At 39.7% G+C, this 19904-nt stretch overlaps 1 protein-coding gene across 1 annotated transcript in view; it reads right to left on the bottom strand.

Moving 5' to 3' along the window:
* Nucleotides 1-233: 233 nt before the first annotated feature.
* neto1l (neuropilin (NRP) and tolloid (TLL)-like 1, like) overlaps nt 234-19904 on the bottom strand; it is a 73213-nt gene continuing 53542 nt past the window's right edge. Inside the window, exons 7-11 of the mRNA XM_046066202.1 lie at nt 17793-17875; nt 14811-14956; nt 7942-8055; nt 4990-5617; nt 234-1012 (exon numbers count right to left, since the gene is read on the bottom strand). Of these exons, the coding sequence (XP_045922158.1) occupies nt 967-1012; nt 4990-5617; nt 7942-8055; nt 14811-14956; nt 17793-17875 (1017 nt within the window). The 3' untranslated portion in view covers nt 234-966. The remainder of the gene's footprint in view (nt 1013-4989; nt 5618-7941; nt 8056-14810; nt 14957-17792; nt 17876-19904) is intronic.

Raw genomic sequence — 19904 nt, forward strand, 5'->3', positions numbered from 1 at the left:
AAGGTTGAACACTGTACACATTTCTGAAATAAGGTCTATAGGGCTGGTAGCTGCATGGCTAATTGAGCTAAGTAGCTAACAGCAGCTACTCGGCTCCCCTTTAAAACCCACAAATTCCCAGAAAATATTGAGGACATATGGCCTCAGTATCCTCGATGCTAGGTACGGCCTTGAACAGACCAGAATAGAATAGAAAATTTGATGTTACTGACAAAATAAGTCATCACAATAAAATCAGTAAACATTAGTTTATTGAAAACATTCTATCCAGCATTTTCTTAATGTTATCAAATAAATGTTCAAATGGGTTAAAAAAAACACCACAACGCAATGAAGTTTGACAAAGAGAAAGACAGAAAAAAACAATTCTGTTCTAACATCAGAAAGTGAAAGTGGGAATAAATAAAGTCGTAGTTGATGGTCAGTAGAATCATGTACTGTATATGCACCTATTTATGAAGATTAACATCATTTTATTTCAAACATTCTGTATTTTTTGTCTTCTCAACAAGGCGTCCTGTAATTGTTTAGATTAACAAACAACCTGGCACTCCACTATAAAGACAAGAAATGTGAAATCAGCAGTGGAAATATGCAATTTCATATTTTGATGTTGACATGAAAAGGATTTAAAAAAAACCTGATTCAGTTTTTTTTTCTCTGCTTGAACAACTTTACATTAAAGGTACTCTATTTTTCAAAAAACACAACGTTTCAGTCCCGTATCTGAGATTATCAGTGTTCCATGGCTCGTCAATCCTAGCCAGCTGTGGAGCACCGGAAGGGAAAATGCACCTCTGGGGTCCAAAGCAAAGAAGAAAACTTGATGCATACGCCACAAACCTTTTTTTAATTTTCATTTTTTAAAGTTTTTTTCTCATCACAACACTCTACACTGGTAAAGTTGCTCAGGGCAACAGTTCACTCAAGATGCAAGGGAGAGAAACCTTATAGCTCCAAATGCTGTCAAACTTGGCAAGATGCAGAGGAATGACGCATCTGTCTGATGTATCTGCAGAGAAATGAAAACACTATTACTTTACGTCTGTTCTGGACCCACCGCTTTGCTCACCTGCTGCCTGGGCTGCTTGTGATCGAATTGGTTGAGACTTACTTAATTACTGAGTTGTCTGCCTCTATCTATATACTGGCAGATGTGTGTGTGTGTGTGTGTGTGTGTGTGTGTGTGTGTGTGTGTGTGTGTGTTTAAGCAAGAGAGTAAACAACAGAAAGAAAGAGAGATGAGTGAGCTGTTTTTGACCCTTTTTTGATATCTTTAACAGAAGTTTTGGTACAGTTGTAAAACAGAGAAACAACACACAGACATCAGCACAATGTACGTATAGAAAAGGGAAATATTTTATTTAGTATCTGCAGAAATATGGGTCTGTGTATGATTATGTATATATGGAGGAATAAGAGTGGAAAGCATGGGTGTAAATAATATATACACGACATTGAATACAAAAAATAATGCACACATGGATGATAAATACCATAAAAATTGATACAGTAAGAATTAAATTGGTACTCTGAGAATGAAATAGTGTAAGAAAAAAGACGTGATATGCAAGTATGTGTGAACTGAAATGTGTTTATCTCATTGTACTGACAGGTGATCTCTTTCCACATGATGCGTGTTGTTTATCAGTGTTTCCTAAAAGAACAGCCTGCCAATAGTGAGTGTTGTTAGAGCATGAGGCTGATCTGTCCCTTCTGCAGTATATGTGAGTTTAATCTCATTAGGACAAACACAAAAACTGAATTAACTTGTCAGATACCTGTGATTACCTGTGATTATTTGAATTATCTAGGACCCGTTTTATTGTCCTGTTTTGGTGAAACAAATCCTTTTGGCTTGGGTCTGGTCTACCTCTAAAGCAAACCAGCCACAACAAATAAACCAACATCTAAAAATCACATGATTGTGAGACATGGGTATCGTGGGACAGTTTGAGAACACACTAAAGGGACAGAGGAACTACTGATCAAATGCCAATAAAACAAAGAAAAAAGGTGAAGCTTTATTGTTATTTATTTTACAAAGCATCAGTAAAATCAGCCCTGAAAGATCATTTGAATAACTGTAAAAACTGTCATCCTTTCAATTTGCCCTAGTATAAAAGTCTGTTTTAATACAAAGATATTAAGCTCCCACACTAGAAGAGAGTTAGAAGACAAACATACTTGAAATAAATATGTTTGCCAAAAAAAGTACTCTTTGTTAAAATAAAACTGCCTGTCGAAAAGTTAGTCAACATAATTAAAAGGGAGTTTCTTTTAAGATACAAATGGTGAAATTAATTTTGCGCAATTCTCATTAGCCAATGATTTAACTTAGCAACAACATGCAATGCAATTACTTAATTATGAGGATGCTTTTTCTTATGTCCACATGACACATGTGTTAGTACCTTGGGGCAATTATTCTAATATTAGTATGTTAATGCTTTATGGCTATAAACGAAGCATGCACAAGCCACACTACTCTGCCCAGAATTGTTAGCCAAATTAAACTACTTCTGGTTTTCCCAACAGTATTAGATTAAATTAGGTTAGTAATTAATTTAGTTTAATTCTAATTTTTTCTAATAAAGTAAATCTTCATAAGTTTGACAAAGTGCAAGCTACTATAATTTGCTATTAAAATAATAAAACATATGCTACTAATTAAAAAAAAAAAAAAACATGCTTAAAAATGAACTTGAAGATGTTTGATCACATTCATTTTCTTATCAGTGAGGACTCTATGACAATGACAGACATGTGGCTGACTAACATCCCTCAGTTAGTATTTGTTTGTTCATTCTAAAGGTCCATTTCTTTCCAGTGAGACAAAAGAAATCTGGATTGACTACAGTACGCACAGAGCTGCAGCTGGAGTGTTTTGATCTAGTCCTTTGTGTTCATCCTTGCACATGAATTCACATTACACATATTCAATATCCTTTTGTCAAAGTGTCCCTTCATCATCATCAGCATCATGCTGGTGTAAATCTCCGCTCCGCTTTTTCACATGTCAGTGATGCCCGTTCGTACTGATCCAGGATTGGACTATTCTCAAGAAGTCTACATGATGGAGACAATGCAACATAATGTAGAACATAAGCACACACACACACACACACACACACACACACACAACAGGGCAGCACATTTTTCACACTAAAAGACAAAACAATGGGTAGCACTTTATGTGACTGCTCCATTATATGCAAGTATAAAACTGCAAGCATGAACTTCTACAGCCCTGCATTGAATTTTTACTACATTTAACTTTTTAATGAATAAGTTCACCTATCGGTTATTTAAATTTCAAATTTATTAACTAAAACTTCTTGTTATATTGTGCTTATTGCAACATTATGAAAGCACAGTCGTGGAGCACACACATGAACTGTTACACACAGGCATATATACTATGCTTCACAATTAACCAAACACAAAATCAAATACTACAAGTGACATAAATCATGCAAAACTACAGAGAAATTCTGTGTGTGATCAGTAAATATTTGTAAATTTCAAAGAGATTAAGAGGAAGATGCGATATTTAAATGATCTCAATGTGCTTTCTTTAGTGTGCATGCAAAAAATCCCACTGGTGTGACTGAATGAAAACACGTGGGATTGTGTCTGCTTTCAAATTTGTGCTTCTATGTGGACTTAACAAGAGTCTTTACACGACTGATATAAAATATTTGCTGTAGGCCTACTGGGAGAAAAGTGCAGAGGTTAGACATATTATTTGATAACAGCTTCAACTAAAGATGACTGAAAAAGTACATGCTAATGAATATCCACTGAGTGACATAATGTATGTCCCTTGGAAGACATACAGTAAGCGCTTGCATCACAAAGACTTCAAACAAACTCACTAGGAAGGCAAGATGGTTGCAAGCAAGAAAGCCATCTTGTTGAAAATAAACAATTAAAAACATAAACAATTAAATATAAACCTGCGCAAAAATCACAGAAAAGAAAAAAAAAAGAACTTACATAAAAGTATATACTGACTGGGCAAATGATGACTACAGAACAACATATAAAGATGTTGATTGTTGAATAAGGGTGCTTACCTTGAGATTGTCTCTTAGACCCTAGTTGTGTTGTACTCTGATTCATGTTTGCTCAAAGAGCCAATGAGGCAGAACCTGAAATGTCATGGCTCTTTCATTTAATATCAAACTCTTTTTGCATAGAGAGGTCAGAATGCATAATGTGCTACATAACAGGAATAAACTTCATTAGTGCTTTGCTAGTCTGTGGGAGCCTTGCATGCAGACTTGTAGAAAATGAATAAACAGTCAAGAACACTCTGGAAAGAGCACATAGAAAGTGCATGCAGGAGAAGGTTGCACTCCAGAAATGTACTCTGATACCTTCACACAGTGTTTTTGTAAACATATACAGTTACTTTTCAAGCAGTCATGGTGCAGGTACACAGGAAAATACTTTTTTAAAATAGAAAATCTTGTTCATGCCAAAATGTTGAGCTACATAGAATAATTGTTATATATTTTCAGTGGCACAGTTAGGAATAAAAATGCATATTTTATAATAATTTGCATTCATGGCAATGAAGTTAGTCATCTGTATGAGGCACAGATTCAAGCCCTTGTGTTACTGATTACAGAATTAATATCTTTTAAAAGTAAGTCTGCATTTGCTTAAAGAGCTCCATTTGAGGAAACTAGCTTGACATGTTGACAAAGATGGGCATGCAAGAGGGGGGCAAGTTTGTCTATCATAATTTAGCCCTTTGTAAATTTGTTTAATTTAAATTAGAAAGGGGGGAAAGAACAAGGATCAGTGCAAAAAAAAAGGTTATCATAATCTTAAAAAAATAATGAGAGGAAGAGGAAGAACTTAGCTAAAATAAGAGGGGAAACAAAAATAAATGTAAGTATCCCACACACATTTCAAACATCCCCATAGGTAACTCTAGGGTTGTTGTTCTTTCCTCATCAGAAATCTATGGATACTGACCGCTGTACTGCCTTTTCGTGGCGTGAAAGCCGGTGGCTGGTGGTGGGAACGTCTTCCAGGTCGTCGTCCAGGTCACATCCATTGTCTGCTGCCTCTTGCGAGTAGCTGTGCTTCATGACCAAGATGCTCCTGCGGTTTCCAGTGGCCGGCAGCAAGGGCCGCACTGCCATGGGTGGCTGTGGAAGGTCTGTGAGCAGAGTGGCGGCCGCAGCGTCTCGAGTGCTCAAGTTCCCGCGGCTTCCTCGTCCACTGAGTGACAGCTGGGATATGTGGGCTGAGCCGGGGTTGGAGGAGGAGCCACAGTGGTGATCGTGGACGCAACGTGAGGAGGCACGGCGAAGGGCGTGATAGTTCTCAAAGTCTTCTGCCAGGTCGACTAAGTCTGCTGAGGCCGCAGCGGCTGTGGTGGCACTCCGTAAAGTACACAGCTCATAGTGAGGCGGCTCAAAGACCTCCTGGAACATGGTGGGGTCAAAGTCCTCACGCCGCAGGATGTACTTTTTACGTGGCTGCTTGATCTGGACGATGACAGAGACGATGAGGAGGATGAGGACGATGCAACAGGTGACACCAATTATGGTGCCGTTTGTGTTGTTGAGGTTGTCCAGTATGTTGGCTTTCCTCTTCTCTGAACAGTGGTAGAGAGACAGCACAACAGAAAGAGAACATTTATGAGAATATAAACTATATGGCCCTATTAGAAGTCTTGCAAAAGTTATGAAGATAATGATCACAATGAAAAAACACAGTTAATTCACCATTTGCTAAACCCCTCATGAAGCAGTGATTATACAATCATAGCCTAGCAAATGTAATTACGCACGGCAGGTTTGTCAAGCTTTGGATTTCTTTAAGGCTGTAGTAAGAGAGAAGCTCCTTATATAAAGGGTTTGGGTGGTGGATTCTTTTGTTAGCCTTTCCGAAAAACCAAAAACACAAGTTTAATGGGTTGAATTAAACCGTGTGTCTTTCTGCTCCAAACATAACATACTACCAACAGTAGTTACCAAACCAAACATTACTTCCAAGGCCAGGGGCATTTCCTACTGCATGTAATAGAAAAGCCCCATTCACAACTAGCAAATCCAGTGTGTAGTATTTCTCCACTGTGTGGAAACTGGTCCTGGAGGTTACTGTATCATAGTGTAAACATTGCTCTGTCCTGCTCAATTGGATTTTGGGAAGTTTACACACCAGCAAGTCAAACTTGTTCCTCAAGATAGCATTACATTCATCAAACATAGTGGTTTGTCCTCATCCTAAAAGCCTTTTCTACTGTAACGTTAAGTTTTAAACTTACAGTTTGAAAATATGAACAACTAAGCATCTGTGCTCTCTCTTGCTTGTCCAAGTCATAGGCCCAAGTATGTAAGCTAAGCAGCCAACCAGGGTTATGTTTCAATGAAATAACATCCTACATGTAAAAAAAATATATAATTAAAATATGAGGACTAACTAGCTCTATGCTGCAATACAAAAACAATGCAGGTGGATCATCAAGATTTTCGAGAGGTAATCTGCCACTGTTATCCTTCTAGATTGCACATGTGCTTTGTGGGAATAGAAAGTTTGACAGGCATCGCAGCAGGTGTGGAGCTTAGCACGCGGTCATAAAATTTCTTTAGCAATGGCACAAAGAAGGAAATACTATAGCTCACATGTAAAGGAATCGTCTAACAAATGGACTTAAAAGTGCAAGAGTAAGGCCATGCCTTTCATGAGCTATCAAAAGAGGGACCAAAAGGTCCTATTGGGTATAGTCTAACAATCACAAGGGAAACCACAAAGAGTAGCACAGACTAACCATGTGTGTAGAGGTAACCTGTGGGGAGATCTGTGACATTTAAATGCTGGATGAACATGTAGTGCAACACACTGCGCTTCAATGACTGAATGGTTGAGTAAATGGTTACATTTAGAAGTATAAAGAAGAAAGGAATAAAACTTGACATTTTACCACTAATGAGGATAAATGTGGGCACTGCGGTGGCCCTATGCTTTACTAGAGTGGTGAGAAGATGGAAGACTAACAGACAGAGAAACATGGCCTCTTCTTGCTGAGTTCTGCACAATTTCAAACTCGGCGTTGAAAGGTATCTTAGTCTGAGTGAGGAATGGGCCATGTAGGATTAACTTAATTGATGCTGTTTGTCAGTGGCTCTGCTTAAAGCTTCAGAGAGTTACAGTACTGTACATACGGTATACAGAGGCATCTCTGTGTGCAGCTTGTCTGTCTGATCTAAAGGAAGCTGCACTGGTGGGCTGGGCGTTTATGGCAAACAAATGAGAAATTGAAGAAAAAATGTAAGAGAGAGAGAGTTTGTGTATATGTTTGACGAAAAAACAAGCTAGAACTCATCTTAACAGCAAGACAAGCAAAACAGTGTAATGATCATCAAGATGTTTATTGATCTGGGAATTTCAGTATTATACGGTTCAGGGGATACTGTATGGACTTCATCTTATGTACTTATAAATACAGTGATGAGTCATGAAAGGTCAAGGAACAGAAGACAAATTCATTGGCAAGATAATGCAAAGAAAAACTGGCTTGTCCTCAGAGTCTTTACACATCTCAACACAGGAACCCACCACTCATATCACTGCCTTTAAAATGGCTGATTAATGGCTGATCAAAATTTAAGTGGACCATATTTCACAATGGTGTGGTTGCTGGGGTAATATGTGAAATACTAATAGTACCTGGATAGATAGTACTATTAGTAGCAGTAGAAGCAGTGACTAGTAGTATTAGTAGTAGTAGTAGTAGTAGTAGTGTATCAGGCTCAAGACATAGAGACAAAAGGACAGCCATTCAGTTATACAGTAGTCTATGGTTCAAACCCACTCTGTTTCCCTGCCGCTTTCCATGGTGCTGAAACATTAAGCGTCTCTCTCTGGTGTCCCTCTTCATGTTGCTATAAATATTTCACCTGAAATGTAACATCTCACCTTTACATTGGTTCTCATCCCAGGGGTAGACACAGTTCTGCATGCCATTGCACACCAGCGTGTTGTTTATGCACATGTTACTGTGACAGAAGAAGGCATCTGCATCACATGGAGCTGGAAAGGGACAGAGCAAATTAACACGATATTGCATTGAGAGCTTTTTAAAGTAAAAGACATCCATTGTGGTACTATCTTAACTGAAACTTTCTCTCTTAGCAATCCAATCAGAAGCCATAGAAACAGTTGAGTAAAAAGTTACTACTACGACTACTTTTTGGTGAATCTCCCATCATTAACAACAGCAAATGTGTAGCACACTTAGATATGCTGCAGCACAAATCAGCATTTGAAGTACAGCTGAAGAGAAGTCCCAGTGTGCCAGATTCTTGAGGAAATAAATTTGGATGGGCATTACTCAAATCAGACCTGTTCCCCCGAAACCCATCTGTTCTTCATGAATTTTCATCCTCTTCAAACATTTGCAGAGACAACTTGTGGATATGAATGAATTCCTTGTGTGTGTATGTGTGTGTACTGTAGGCTACGTGTGTGTGTGTGTGTGTGTGTGGTGTCTGGAAAAACAGCCATGACATTTCACAATCATCTGCACGCAAAACAAACCCCAAACTAATTCTGTCTATTTGTGCAAGATGTTGTTTATTTGTCCTTAGCGCACAGCCCTTATCAACACAAATCTAAACAGACGATAAAAAAGAGCTTATCCTCAAACATATGATCCATCTTGACACCTGCCCTCCCAGTATGGCCTGTCTGCGATCACATCTCCACCTTTCTATGTGTGAGAGGTAGAGCCAGCCATCAGCCAGACATGGTCATAAAACCAGTGTCATAATGTTACAGGCTCCGTCGTAACATATATGCGGCGATGGAGCTACATAATTTAAAGCCAAGGTGCCCTTGCTCTCAACAGCCAATCATGCTAATGCATAAACGAGCTGATTGGCCAATTCATTGCTTCCTACTGTCAATCACAGACAGTGCCATGGCAAGCTAACCACATTCTAAATTAGATTGTCCTATCTACTCTACAGTGTATAGTGTAATTTCACTGCTACCAGGTAGAGATTTTATTTTAGGATTATACAGCAGTAGTTGTCTCTTTCCACTGCATGCAATGGCAACATATGTCAATACTGGATTTAGAGGATTTTTGTATCAGTGTGATGTGATGTGTTTCACTGGGTTAGCCAAAAACACTATTTCCCATCTGATTATATTCATCTATAAAGTTTCTTAAATTACCAGATAATCTGTTGTATCAACATATATTTCAATATTGCCATATACAATTATATATTGTAAGAAGACTTCAGCCATTGTCCACCCTAGGCAAAATGTACACACACAATGTCAGATCCTTTACTTAAGGAAAAGTAGCAATACCACACTCCATTAAAAGAAAAAAGGATTAAAAATGTGACAAATGTACCCAGTATTATCTGCAAAATACAGTTAAATATAAGTATGTTGTTGTATTAATATCACCGATGCTTTAAAGTGCATGCAACAATTTAATGTTTTAACTGGTCAAGGTGGAGGTCATTTTAACTATTTTACATACCGTTGGGTTATTAATTGTATAAAAAGGTATTTTACAAGCTCATTATAGCAATGCCAGATATATGTAGTGGAGTACAATATTTACCTCCAAAATGTAATGGGTTAGAACTAAACAGAATAAAAACTCAAGAAAAGTACAAGTACTTAATTAAGTGCAATACTTTACTTAGTTACATTCCACCATTGCAGAATAGTATTAACCAATCACCCATAGCAAGTACTATCCCTTAGTATACATACTATCCATTTTGCACGTGGTCTTGTGGGAAAGTATGTGAAGAGTAAAAGTGTTCCAAAAGTTACTTATTTGCCACTGACATGTGAATATAATGGATGGCTCTATTTAGGTGCTGTCTGTTTGGTAGTGGATTAGACGTCCAACCTCTCTCTCTCTCTCTCTCTCTCTCTCTATCGCTCTCTCTGTATGTCTCTCATTCGCTCTCTTTATCTCTCATTCTCTCCCCTCTCACACACAACACTGGCACTGGGTACTAAAGCAGCTTGCCAGTGGTATGGGAGAGCTGGGGACTATTTGACAGTGTTACCGCTGTGATGCATGGCTGTTTTCATCCCAGCACTCATCCCAAGTGAATAATAACACACCAAATTAGAGTGACTTATCTCTATCTGTCTCTGTATCCCATCCTGTCTGGGCCTTTGCCAGCATCGCCTGAGTCAAACTGGCTCTCTGTGTGTGTTCTGATACTCCTCTTCTCGTTTTCTCCCCCTACCTCTGTTTCTGAGTTTCTCTCTTTTTCTTCCTTCTTCTTTCACACAGTATAGCCAAAAGCTGTGACCATTTGTTTTTTCTGTGTGTTAATAACCAGCAGAGGGAGCTCACACCTTCTCCTCTTGCTACTGGTCCTTCTGTCTCCTCTGCACACCACAGGGCGAGACCCAACGTTATAAAGAGTGAGATCCACACTAATCTCCTGCAAAATTAATTTCAAGACATTCTGTAATAAAAGTGCCCTTTAGCCCACACAGAAATATTCCCAGTCACTGCTGGAAGCATAAATTAACTCCTAAATGAGTGGCTGATGAAAATAGTCTGGGTGTCTCTGCAGAGGGAGCAAAGAGGCTTCTGCAGTGAAGCGCTAGAAGCAAAACATATTATGAATGTTTTAAACGAAATAACCATTATAGAGCTGTGTTTAGTGTGTTTTTGCGCTATAGGAGTGTAGTAGGGCTATTTCTAGGAGGTGAGTATGGTGTGTCTTTACCCGCTTTTTTTGTGTTTTTCATTTTGTAATAATCTATTTCTTAAGGAAACTTAAGAAGGCATAATTTCAGTGCCAAGGTCTTATTAACGTCTACAGAGGAACAATAGAAAGCATCCTGGGAGGAAACATCACAAACTGGAGGCCTCTGCAGCGGGTGATTAAAATCGCATACCTCATTGGTTGAGCATCAAGAGATATCGGTGAGGTGAGCGACTTGAGCAGAGCCCACAGTATACCCAGCCACTGCCTGTTCATCCTGCTGCCGTCTGGCAAGAGATACAGAAATATCTGTAGTCGCACCACCAGACTGCAGAGCAGGGTCTTCCTCCAGGTTGTGAGACTCTAAATTTGATCCTCTCACCATGTAAAATAGTTGTATTTCTTTATCCACAAATCTAGTGTATATAATTTTTGTCATATAACATTTGCTTTTTGTGAGTAGCATAAAGAGAACTACAACTTCATCTTGTTATACAACCCTGTGTTGTAAAATCATAAATACCTTGTACCTTTTTTTCAGCCCCCACACCTGCAGTAATATATTCTTTCTCTTTTTTATTTATTTTTCAAATGCAATGTTATTTTTTCTTTTTGACACTATATATACTTTTTAATCATTATCTTAATGAATAACAATTAATGGTATGTACTTTCATGGCTGACAGTACATACTGTAACTCTCTCTCTGTGGGAATCAATTATCCCTATCTTGCCTGCAGCTATGGAGTTCAAAATGCTCTTTATTGCTACCAGAAAAACAAACCACGTCTACCCAGTACCAGACCACATCTAGTCTCTCTGCACTGGTTACCAGCAAAAAAATATACTGTACAATAGATTTTATTTGTTTTTAAAGCACGGCATGGACTGGCACAAGCTTATATCTCCAATCTTCTTAGGCCTTTAATGATTAATAAAAATCTAAAATGCCTTAAATTTTGTCTGTAACGGTTGCCTCTTTGTTATCATCTTAATTATTTCATTTGTATTTTAAAAGTACTTTGGTCAACACTTGACTAATGCTTACAATTCAGCTTGTATTCTTAGTCAAACTCCTGTTGGCCCTCAGACATGAGTACGAGAAATTCTATATGTAAGAGTTGCTAGATTATATTGTATGATGTAAATGCACCAGGCAAAAACAGTAGGCTTTGCCAGCAGATTACATGTTCTACATTTGTTATCAACTAAATCCCGGTCCATGGAATTTCTCCAAACCCTGGATATTGCGAAAGCCAATTGCCCACCCACTCGTCCACCCGTCCAGCCATCCATCCATCATCCATCCAGTAATTCTTCTTATCTTACTGTACTTTGCTTTACAATGCTACAATCAAATATTCCCACAGTATACTTTCTAATCCCAAAGCAGCTGAGATAACAAGTGCGCAGAGATAATATAATCTGATCTAAGACCTAGCAAATATCCATATGTTAACAGACATTAGCATACCGTGCTGTTCTCAAATGCTTTCATGCATGCAGTAAAAGAAGCTTTGCAAGAAACAAGAACTGATATGTGTAGTGAAGCCAGAGCAAATTTTCATCCGCAACCCCAGAGACGGGGATCTGTCGATGAGGCGTAACAATGCTGACAGCTCAGATGTCACACAAGCACATTTATCACCTAGACATAATTGCTTCTTGAGAAAAGAAAGGCTTCACTTTCTTATACTTTAAATTAGTAAAATCTTACGCTTTAGTTCTGCATCGCAGGAGTGTGTGTGTGTGTGTGAGAGAGAGAGTGTGGAAACAGTGCATCATCAGTAGTATCAGCTGCAGCAGGTGTGAACACAGCGTGGATGATAAAGGTGGAGGTTTGCATTTGGGAGCATTGCTCTCCCCATTGGAGCATCTAGTTGGGCGTCAGCAGCTGTGAATGGTTCTCTAAAAGCTGCTGGTCCTACAAACATACAGGCTTGGGATCCACTGTAGCAAGGAAGTGCTTATTGTAAAAAAAAAATAAATAAAAGGCCTATAAACTGCTAACCCAGCTAGCGCACCTGTAACAGTACAGGTACACACACTCCCTTGTAGTAGTAACACAATGACTCCCTTTCACCTGAGGAGGGGAATTAAATAGCTTCTTGCTGTATTTTTTTAGCACACAGTGCACCTAGTACCTCACCTTACATTGTCCATGTCTGTCAACTGTACTTGCCTGCTCTCTTGATGATTTTTAAATTGTATTTATTTACTTTAATTCATCACTTTGATAAAATGTGTAGTTATTAATAGCGCCAGCTTTCTGGTCAACAAACCCCTGTCCAGCTGCACCGCTCACCACATTGAACACTTTTCTGTGATATATACATGTCACTAAATGGTGTCATTTTCAAGTTTTCCATATTTGTTGTAGACAAGTGAATAGAAGGTATGTAGTTGTTGGGGGGTTTTTTGTTAAGTCAAGAGAAACTTTAATGGGAGCATTATACAGACAGATTTCAGTTCAAGAAAAACCTGTTAACTACATACTACAGAGCAGTAGAAGCACTTTAGACAGCACACATGAATGAATTACTTGTCTTAGTGCTTGTACGCCACCTGTATACATCCACTGTTGGCAGGGCTGGTGCAGTGCTGCTGAGCTGTGGTGGATGCTGCTCTAAAGACGGAGGTCTAGCTGGGGATCGCCTAAGTGACTTAGGGAGAAGTGTTGCCCCGGCAACAGCACATCCTGGCTCTGCTTGGTGAAAAGGCCTTACAAAAGGGACACTGACTTCACAACACAAACAACTCCACTGCCACTGCTGTCACCTATGGTGTAGAAGCTAGCCCCTTATCTCTTCATCATCACTGTAACATGCACATGCGAGCGATACAGACATGTTGTAGAAATGTAAGGAGTGACGACTGATTGTCCTTCAGGGTCTGGTGATTCCTTATATATGTGGATATAGTTTAAGACGTTCAATAAATCAACCATGCAGCATGAAGGAAAGGTTAATTAAACTCACTTAAATACCCATTCTAGGTTCATGTATTTATCTGAAAATTATTTCTTATTCTTAATACCCCAATATGATGCACTGTGGCATTAATAGAGCATTCTGAAAAGAAGCATCTGACATAGTTTCTCCTTTTTCCATCATAAAAATAAAGAGCTAAGCACCTCTTTGAAATTTCAGGGGAACTGTAAACCATTTTTCAGATATTCAGCGAATAAGTGTAACATAATGTGTATCATGTTCTGATTAATTTTTTGGTGGGGGCATTGTTTCAGTTTTGTATCTCATCCTTTCTGGATTTTTCTCTTCATTTTCCAAAACTGCAGATGCAATGTTCAGTAGTGCTGTGTGTGTGTGTGTGTGTGTGTGTGTGTGTGTGTGTGTGTGTGTGTGTGCGCAACTGTGTGCTTGTATCTGTGGCATAAAAAGGCACTGAATACTCACAAGCCTCAGACCGCTCTTCATTCACCTCACTAGTACAAAGAATGCCCTCTGCAACCCCTGTCAAGCTACAAGCCCCATCAATGGAAAGCCGGTGAATGAGAAAGAGGAAGACTGTTTGTTTACAGTGTGTGTGTGTGTGTGTGTGTGTGTGTGAATTTGAATCTCTCCCAGGAGTTTGGCTGAAAGAAAACGGGTACATGGCAACATACTGTAGCTCATCCTGATATTCCTTTGTCTCAGAGTCTCTCCAGCTCGCTCTCTTTCCATTTATCTATCTATCCATTAAGAATAGTGCTGTGGTGCTGCAGTGCTGAGCTAAAATCCACCAATACTGTCATATTCACAATCACCCACATGCAATATTCTCCATAATGGAATTCATATTCCTTGGTTTCCTGATTGTTGCTGTTTAAATGGTAATAAAACTAAATAGAAACCTCAGACAGCACCTTTCCTATGAACAACAAAAGATATAACTTGCCATAAATGAGATCGCTGTGCTACCAATGAAGACTGGGCCCGTTTTATTTTGGCGTCAGTGTTGCTTTCATTGAGTAGTGGTCTGAATAATAAAGCTAATCAGTTTCCCTCAGCAGGTGGGTCATGTTGCAGTGAAAACCTCTTTATGATAAACAGCACATGTGTGCGAGGGTAGATATCTGTTGCCTCTTACGTTCTTGGTAGGTTGTGAATAAGATGCGGAAGCGGCTTTTGCGGCTGGCTTCATCCGCCCACATGCGGATGACGCCCAGCGTCGAAACCAGCATGATGTCGTTGGCCACCGTGGAGCAGAACTTGCTCTTCAGGTCTTCCACTGAACTGAGACAAGACAGGATGAGATAAGAATACATAGTTTATCATCAGGTAGCATGGTTATTTGCTGTGCGTTTAAATAACTTATAGAACAAAACTGATCAGAGCAGTCATGGTTGCTCATATTTTTATAGGCCCATTATCATCTGGTATTTGTATTCTGGTTATCTCAAGATAACAAGTTAGATTGTTAGGGAACTCATATTTGTTTTTATGCCTATTGTAGTTCATGATTCAATTATATCTTTATCTCAAGATTGTATCTCTTATATTGTTTTCTTTGATGGCAATTTTAATACCTCATTATCTTGAGATAGAAAGAAGTTACGGATTTGCAAGTGACGTTGCCTATAATATTGTCATCTGGCTGTTGTATTAAAGGAATAGCTACATATATAGTTAAATAGGTAGTTGGAAAATACACTTGCTTTTTTGCCGAGAGCTCGATGAGAAGATTGACACCTTTCTCATACCTGTCTGCGCAATATGAACCAGCAGATAGTTAGCTTAGCTTAGCATAAATGGGAATGGAAGGAAGGAGGAAAGAGCTAGCCTGGTTGTCCACGAGTAAAAAAATCCCCCTACTAGCACTTTTAAAGCTCACTAACATGTTATTTCTTTGGTTGTTGAATCCACACACAAAGAATGCAAAAACAAAAAATGTGTGTGTATTTCTTGGCCAGGTGCTGTGACTTTCTGAAGTCTCCAATTGTGGCCTACCAACCTCTTGGTGACAAAAAGACTCCCACTCCAATGAAGGTTAAAGTCAAGGGCAACTGAACTTGGTTGAAGATACTGGAAGACGTTTTGTCCCTCATCCAAAGGACTTCTTCAGTTCTGACTGACTGCTGGTTCATTAGTGTTCCTTGTGGTGGTGATGGTGCATAGATAAGATGCTTGCCTTTGGTGTGAGAGACCTGGGTTCAATTCCTACTGTGAGCCATACACCATTGTGTCCCTGAGCAAGACACTTAACCTCTTGGTGCTCCAGAGGCTTGCGACCTCTGACATGTATATTTGGATAAAAGCGTCAGCTAAATGAATAAATGTTCCTGGCTAGCATAACGATGGTCGTTATGGTCGTTACTACTACCCGAGGCCAAGACTGAATGATCATCGTTGGTATCTTCACCTGAGGCCAATAGGTTACATTTGTTGAGTTTCCTGGGAAGTGATGAAAGGACCGCATTGTAAGTGGGGGATAAGTGGTGGCGTAGACCCCCTCCTCTGTTCAATTACGGCCTCTTGACCCAGGTGTAGATGGCTTCCTTGACACCTCTTTCAAACCATCCATCTTCTCTGTCTAAGAGTGTCCTCCGTCCTTCAGATTTAATTAAACTGCTGAGTCCTGACCTGAGGAATTGGCCCTTCAGTGTTGAGCCATGCGTTTATGTAGTGGTTGTTTAGTCTCCCCAATATACAGGTCTGTGCATTCCTCACTGCATTGGACCGCATACACTAGATTACTTTTCTTGTGTTTTGGTGTGTCTTTGGGGTGTACCAGCATCTGTCTTAGCGTGTTCTTGGGTTTAAAAAACACAGGGATGTTGTGTTTGTTGAAAATCCTCCTGAGTTTCTCTGATACTCCAGACACGTATGGAATCACAATGTTGTTGTGTTTGACCTTCTTTTCTTCATCCCCTGTAGTTTTGCTCTTCTTGGATCTTGTGGGTGTGTTCACAAAGGTCCATTTAGGGTATACACAGGCTGTAAGTGCCCCGTTCAGGTGGTTCTCTTCCTTCTCTCTGGCTTGGGTGCTTGTTGGTATGTTGTGCGCTCAGTGGTGCAGTGTGCTCATGACCCCTAGCTTTACTTACATCTGAAGGACAGAGGACACTCGTTTGAGGACCACCAGGTGCACATCTTAGACAGAGAACACAGATGGTTTAAAAGAGGTGTCAAGGAAGCCATCTACACCAGGGTTGAGAAGCCATCGCTGAACAGAGGAGGGGGTCTACGCCACCACTTATCCTCCACTTACAATGCGGTCCTTTCATCACTTCCCAGGAAACTCAACAAACATAACCTATTGGCCTCAGGTGAAGATGCCAACGATGGTCGTTCAGTCTTGGCCTCGGTTAGTCCTAACTACTGTAACGACTGTCGTTACGCCAGCCAGGAACACTAACGAACCAGCAGTATCGATGAACCTGGCAAACGACACCACTGAGGTTAAATAGCTGAGTTTCCCTACCAGTCAGTCAGAACTGAAGAAGTCCTTTGGATGAGGGACGAAACGTCTTCCAGTATCTTCAACCAAGTCCAGTTGCCCTTGACTTTAACCTTCATTGGATAACTATGACCTGGATGACTGAGAATCTTCACAGACAAGACTCCCACTGTTTCCACTCTTTGAGCTAAGCTAAACTGCTGCCTGTGGCTACATATTTACAGTACATACATGAGAGTGTTATTCACCTTTTCATCTAACTCTTTCTGAAAAAGTTTTATTAATTATTACTTTAACTGTAAATGACAAACGCTTGAAATTTGTGTTGAATAGAAAATTACAATGATATTGCTCCACGTCTCAGAAATGGATTCCTGTAAAGTAAAATCTGAGTTGTTCATCAGTCTTGGGCTTTAGCTCTCAGTCTGTTACCAAGTAGGTTATGTGAGGCTAAGCTAACGTGGACAGACAAGGGCAAGGGAACTATATCTTGTCCTAACCATTCATTTCTTGTCTTGACAAAATTCAATATTCAAATCTTCATCAGAAAAAGCCCAATTGTAAATTGCAAGTTTTTATCTCAAAATAAGGAGATGATTAAAATTAACAAGCAACTAAGTCCACTTTAAATCTCTGTATGAGTCATCAAAATGAAAGGTTAAAAAGTCCCACCTGCCACCATCATATACTGCCACAAAGTTGCGCTTGCATTCATTGGAATTGGCCATCTCATAGTCGAGAAAACGCAGGTATATCTGTCAAATGCAAGGAGGCAAAGTGGAGGGAAAACACAGAGAGAACTTTAAAGATGTCAACATGACAGAGTGAAAAAAAGCTGAACAGGAGGAGGAGTGGTGACAGAAAAACTCCTATTCTCCTGGATTGTGCATTAGCCCGGTGCATAGCAGCTCTGTATAAAGCAGCTCTGTAATGAAATAACGCTGACAGACTGCAGCTTGTACAAAGTCATTACATACGCATATCAAATGAGGACTCAGAGAATGACAGAGTATATTAGCTTTACACTCATTATCCATATCTGTTGAGATAAAGCATTACACAAAACCTACAACCTTGTTAAACCTCAAGGAGACCTTGGACATTTTTCCCCGAACTTTGGATGTCTTCCACTTGAAGTTCATTCAAGAAATTCAGTTGAAATTCAGTCTAAATGTTTACATCATTGGAGTCCAAACATATGCAGTTTAAAAATAAGACTTTCTAAATGCTGTGTATTTGTATAGTGCCTTTCTAGTCTTTGTGACAACTCAAAGCGCTTCTACACTATATTGCATTCACCATTCACACACAATTATAAACTGAGCCTAAGTGCTCAAACAGAAACTAACATTGATACACTGGTGGAATAACAACCAGGGGCCATTCGGGATTCAGTATCTTGCCCAAGGACACTTTAACATGCAGCCTGGAGGAGCCAGGGATTGAACCGCCGCTCTTCCAATTGATGGGCAACCCACTCTATCCCCCGAGCCACAGACACCCGCTTTCAAATGATGGCAGATATATACAGTGTATGGACTATTTGATTATGCTAACAACCCCTTGTTGAGAGAAATATCCACCTTGCTATCCACCTTGACTCTTCACAACAGCTATTCTAGGTGAAACTCACACTTCCTGATTGCTTCCGCATCATTGTCTGTCACTCATTCATCAGGCGGAGATCGCCCAATCACAGCCATGGTTCCGGTTGGGTGGGCACAGCACTCGCCATCATTACGGTTAATGAGCGGACCGCTCCCGAACTGTGACAGGGGAATGTGACACTTTAAATGCCCAAAGACGAAAGCTGCAGATGGAGCAGGATGATGGACCTTGCAATGTCAACTCCGCTTCAACAACATGACAAGCAAAATGGAATCGCGGAGGGGGAAAACCAAAATTCCCTCGAGGTCTCATACTGGTGTCAATAATGTTCCATCTAATAAATTTGTCATATTCAGCCACTCTTTTGGCTATATTGGCTTTGTCATACGAGTCATGGCACTTTTGTTTTCCATCCTGTGACACTGGAATGAAATACTACTCAACCAGTTTCATGATGCAAAGATGAATGTACGTATATATCTATCTATATCTATAGAGATAAGTACTGTGCATGGGGAGTATATGCTCTTCCTAAAATTTATTTGTCGCACAGAGTCTCTGCAGGGAGGGCTGGAAGATAGAAGAGGAAGACAATTGCTTAGCAGACGTCACTGTGGAGTGCTGTTGTGGTCTCTTCAATATTGTATGGATTTTCAATACAGCACCTTTAAATGTCATCAAAAGATTGAGAATGTGGATATAAAATGTGGCTTCTCAACGGGGTGGATGAACTCAGAGAGACACAGTGATTAGGTCAGTGATCTGAGAGGAACGTCACTTTACATTGTAGGAAGTTGCACAAAAAATGGTGCTACAAATGGCTTTTTTCACGCTTAGGATTTGAAGAAAACGGTTAGCAGTCACTTACACTATGAACAGGTAAAGAACAAAGTTATGGGTGGATGATGTTTAAAAATGGCTCCATTCCATGTGGCATGTTGCCAAAGAAGTCTGATTAAATGTGTTATTGTTAAGGTTATAGTCAAGGTTAAGGTTATGGTTAGGTGCTCTCTGCCAACGTTGTCTCCATTTGTTTTAGAGTTGAATACGCCAATAATGAGAAAAAGTAACACTAAGCATGTTAATTAGGTCACTTGGCCCAGTCTTTCTAGTCAGCTAGAAGCAGCCAAATGACACATGAAGTTTTCCACCCACAGCATAAAGAATGTAGTTAAT

Source organism: Micropterus dolomieu, linkage group LG01 (genome assembly GCF_021292245.1).
Source record: "Micropterus dolomieu isolate WLL.071019.BEF.003 ecotype Adirondacks linkage group LG01, ASM2129224v1, whole genome shotgun sequence".
In the NCBI taxonomy this organism is placed as follows: domain Eukaryota; kingdom Metazoa; phylum Chordata; class Actinopteri; order Centrarchiformes; family Centrarchidae; genus Micropterus; species Micropterus dolomieu.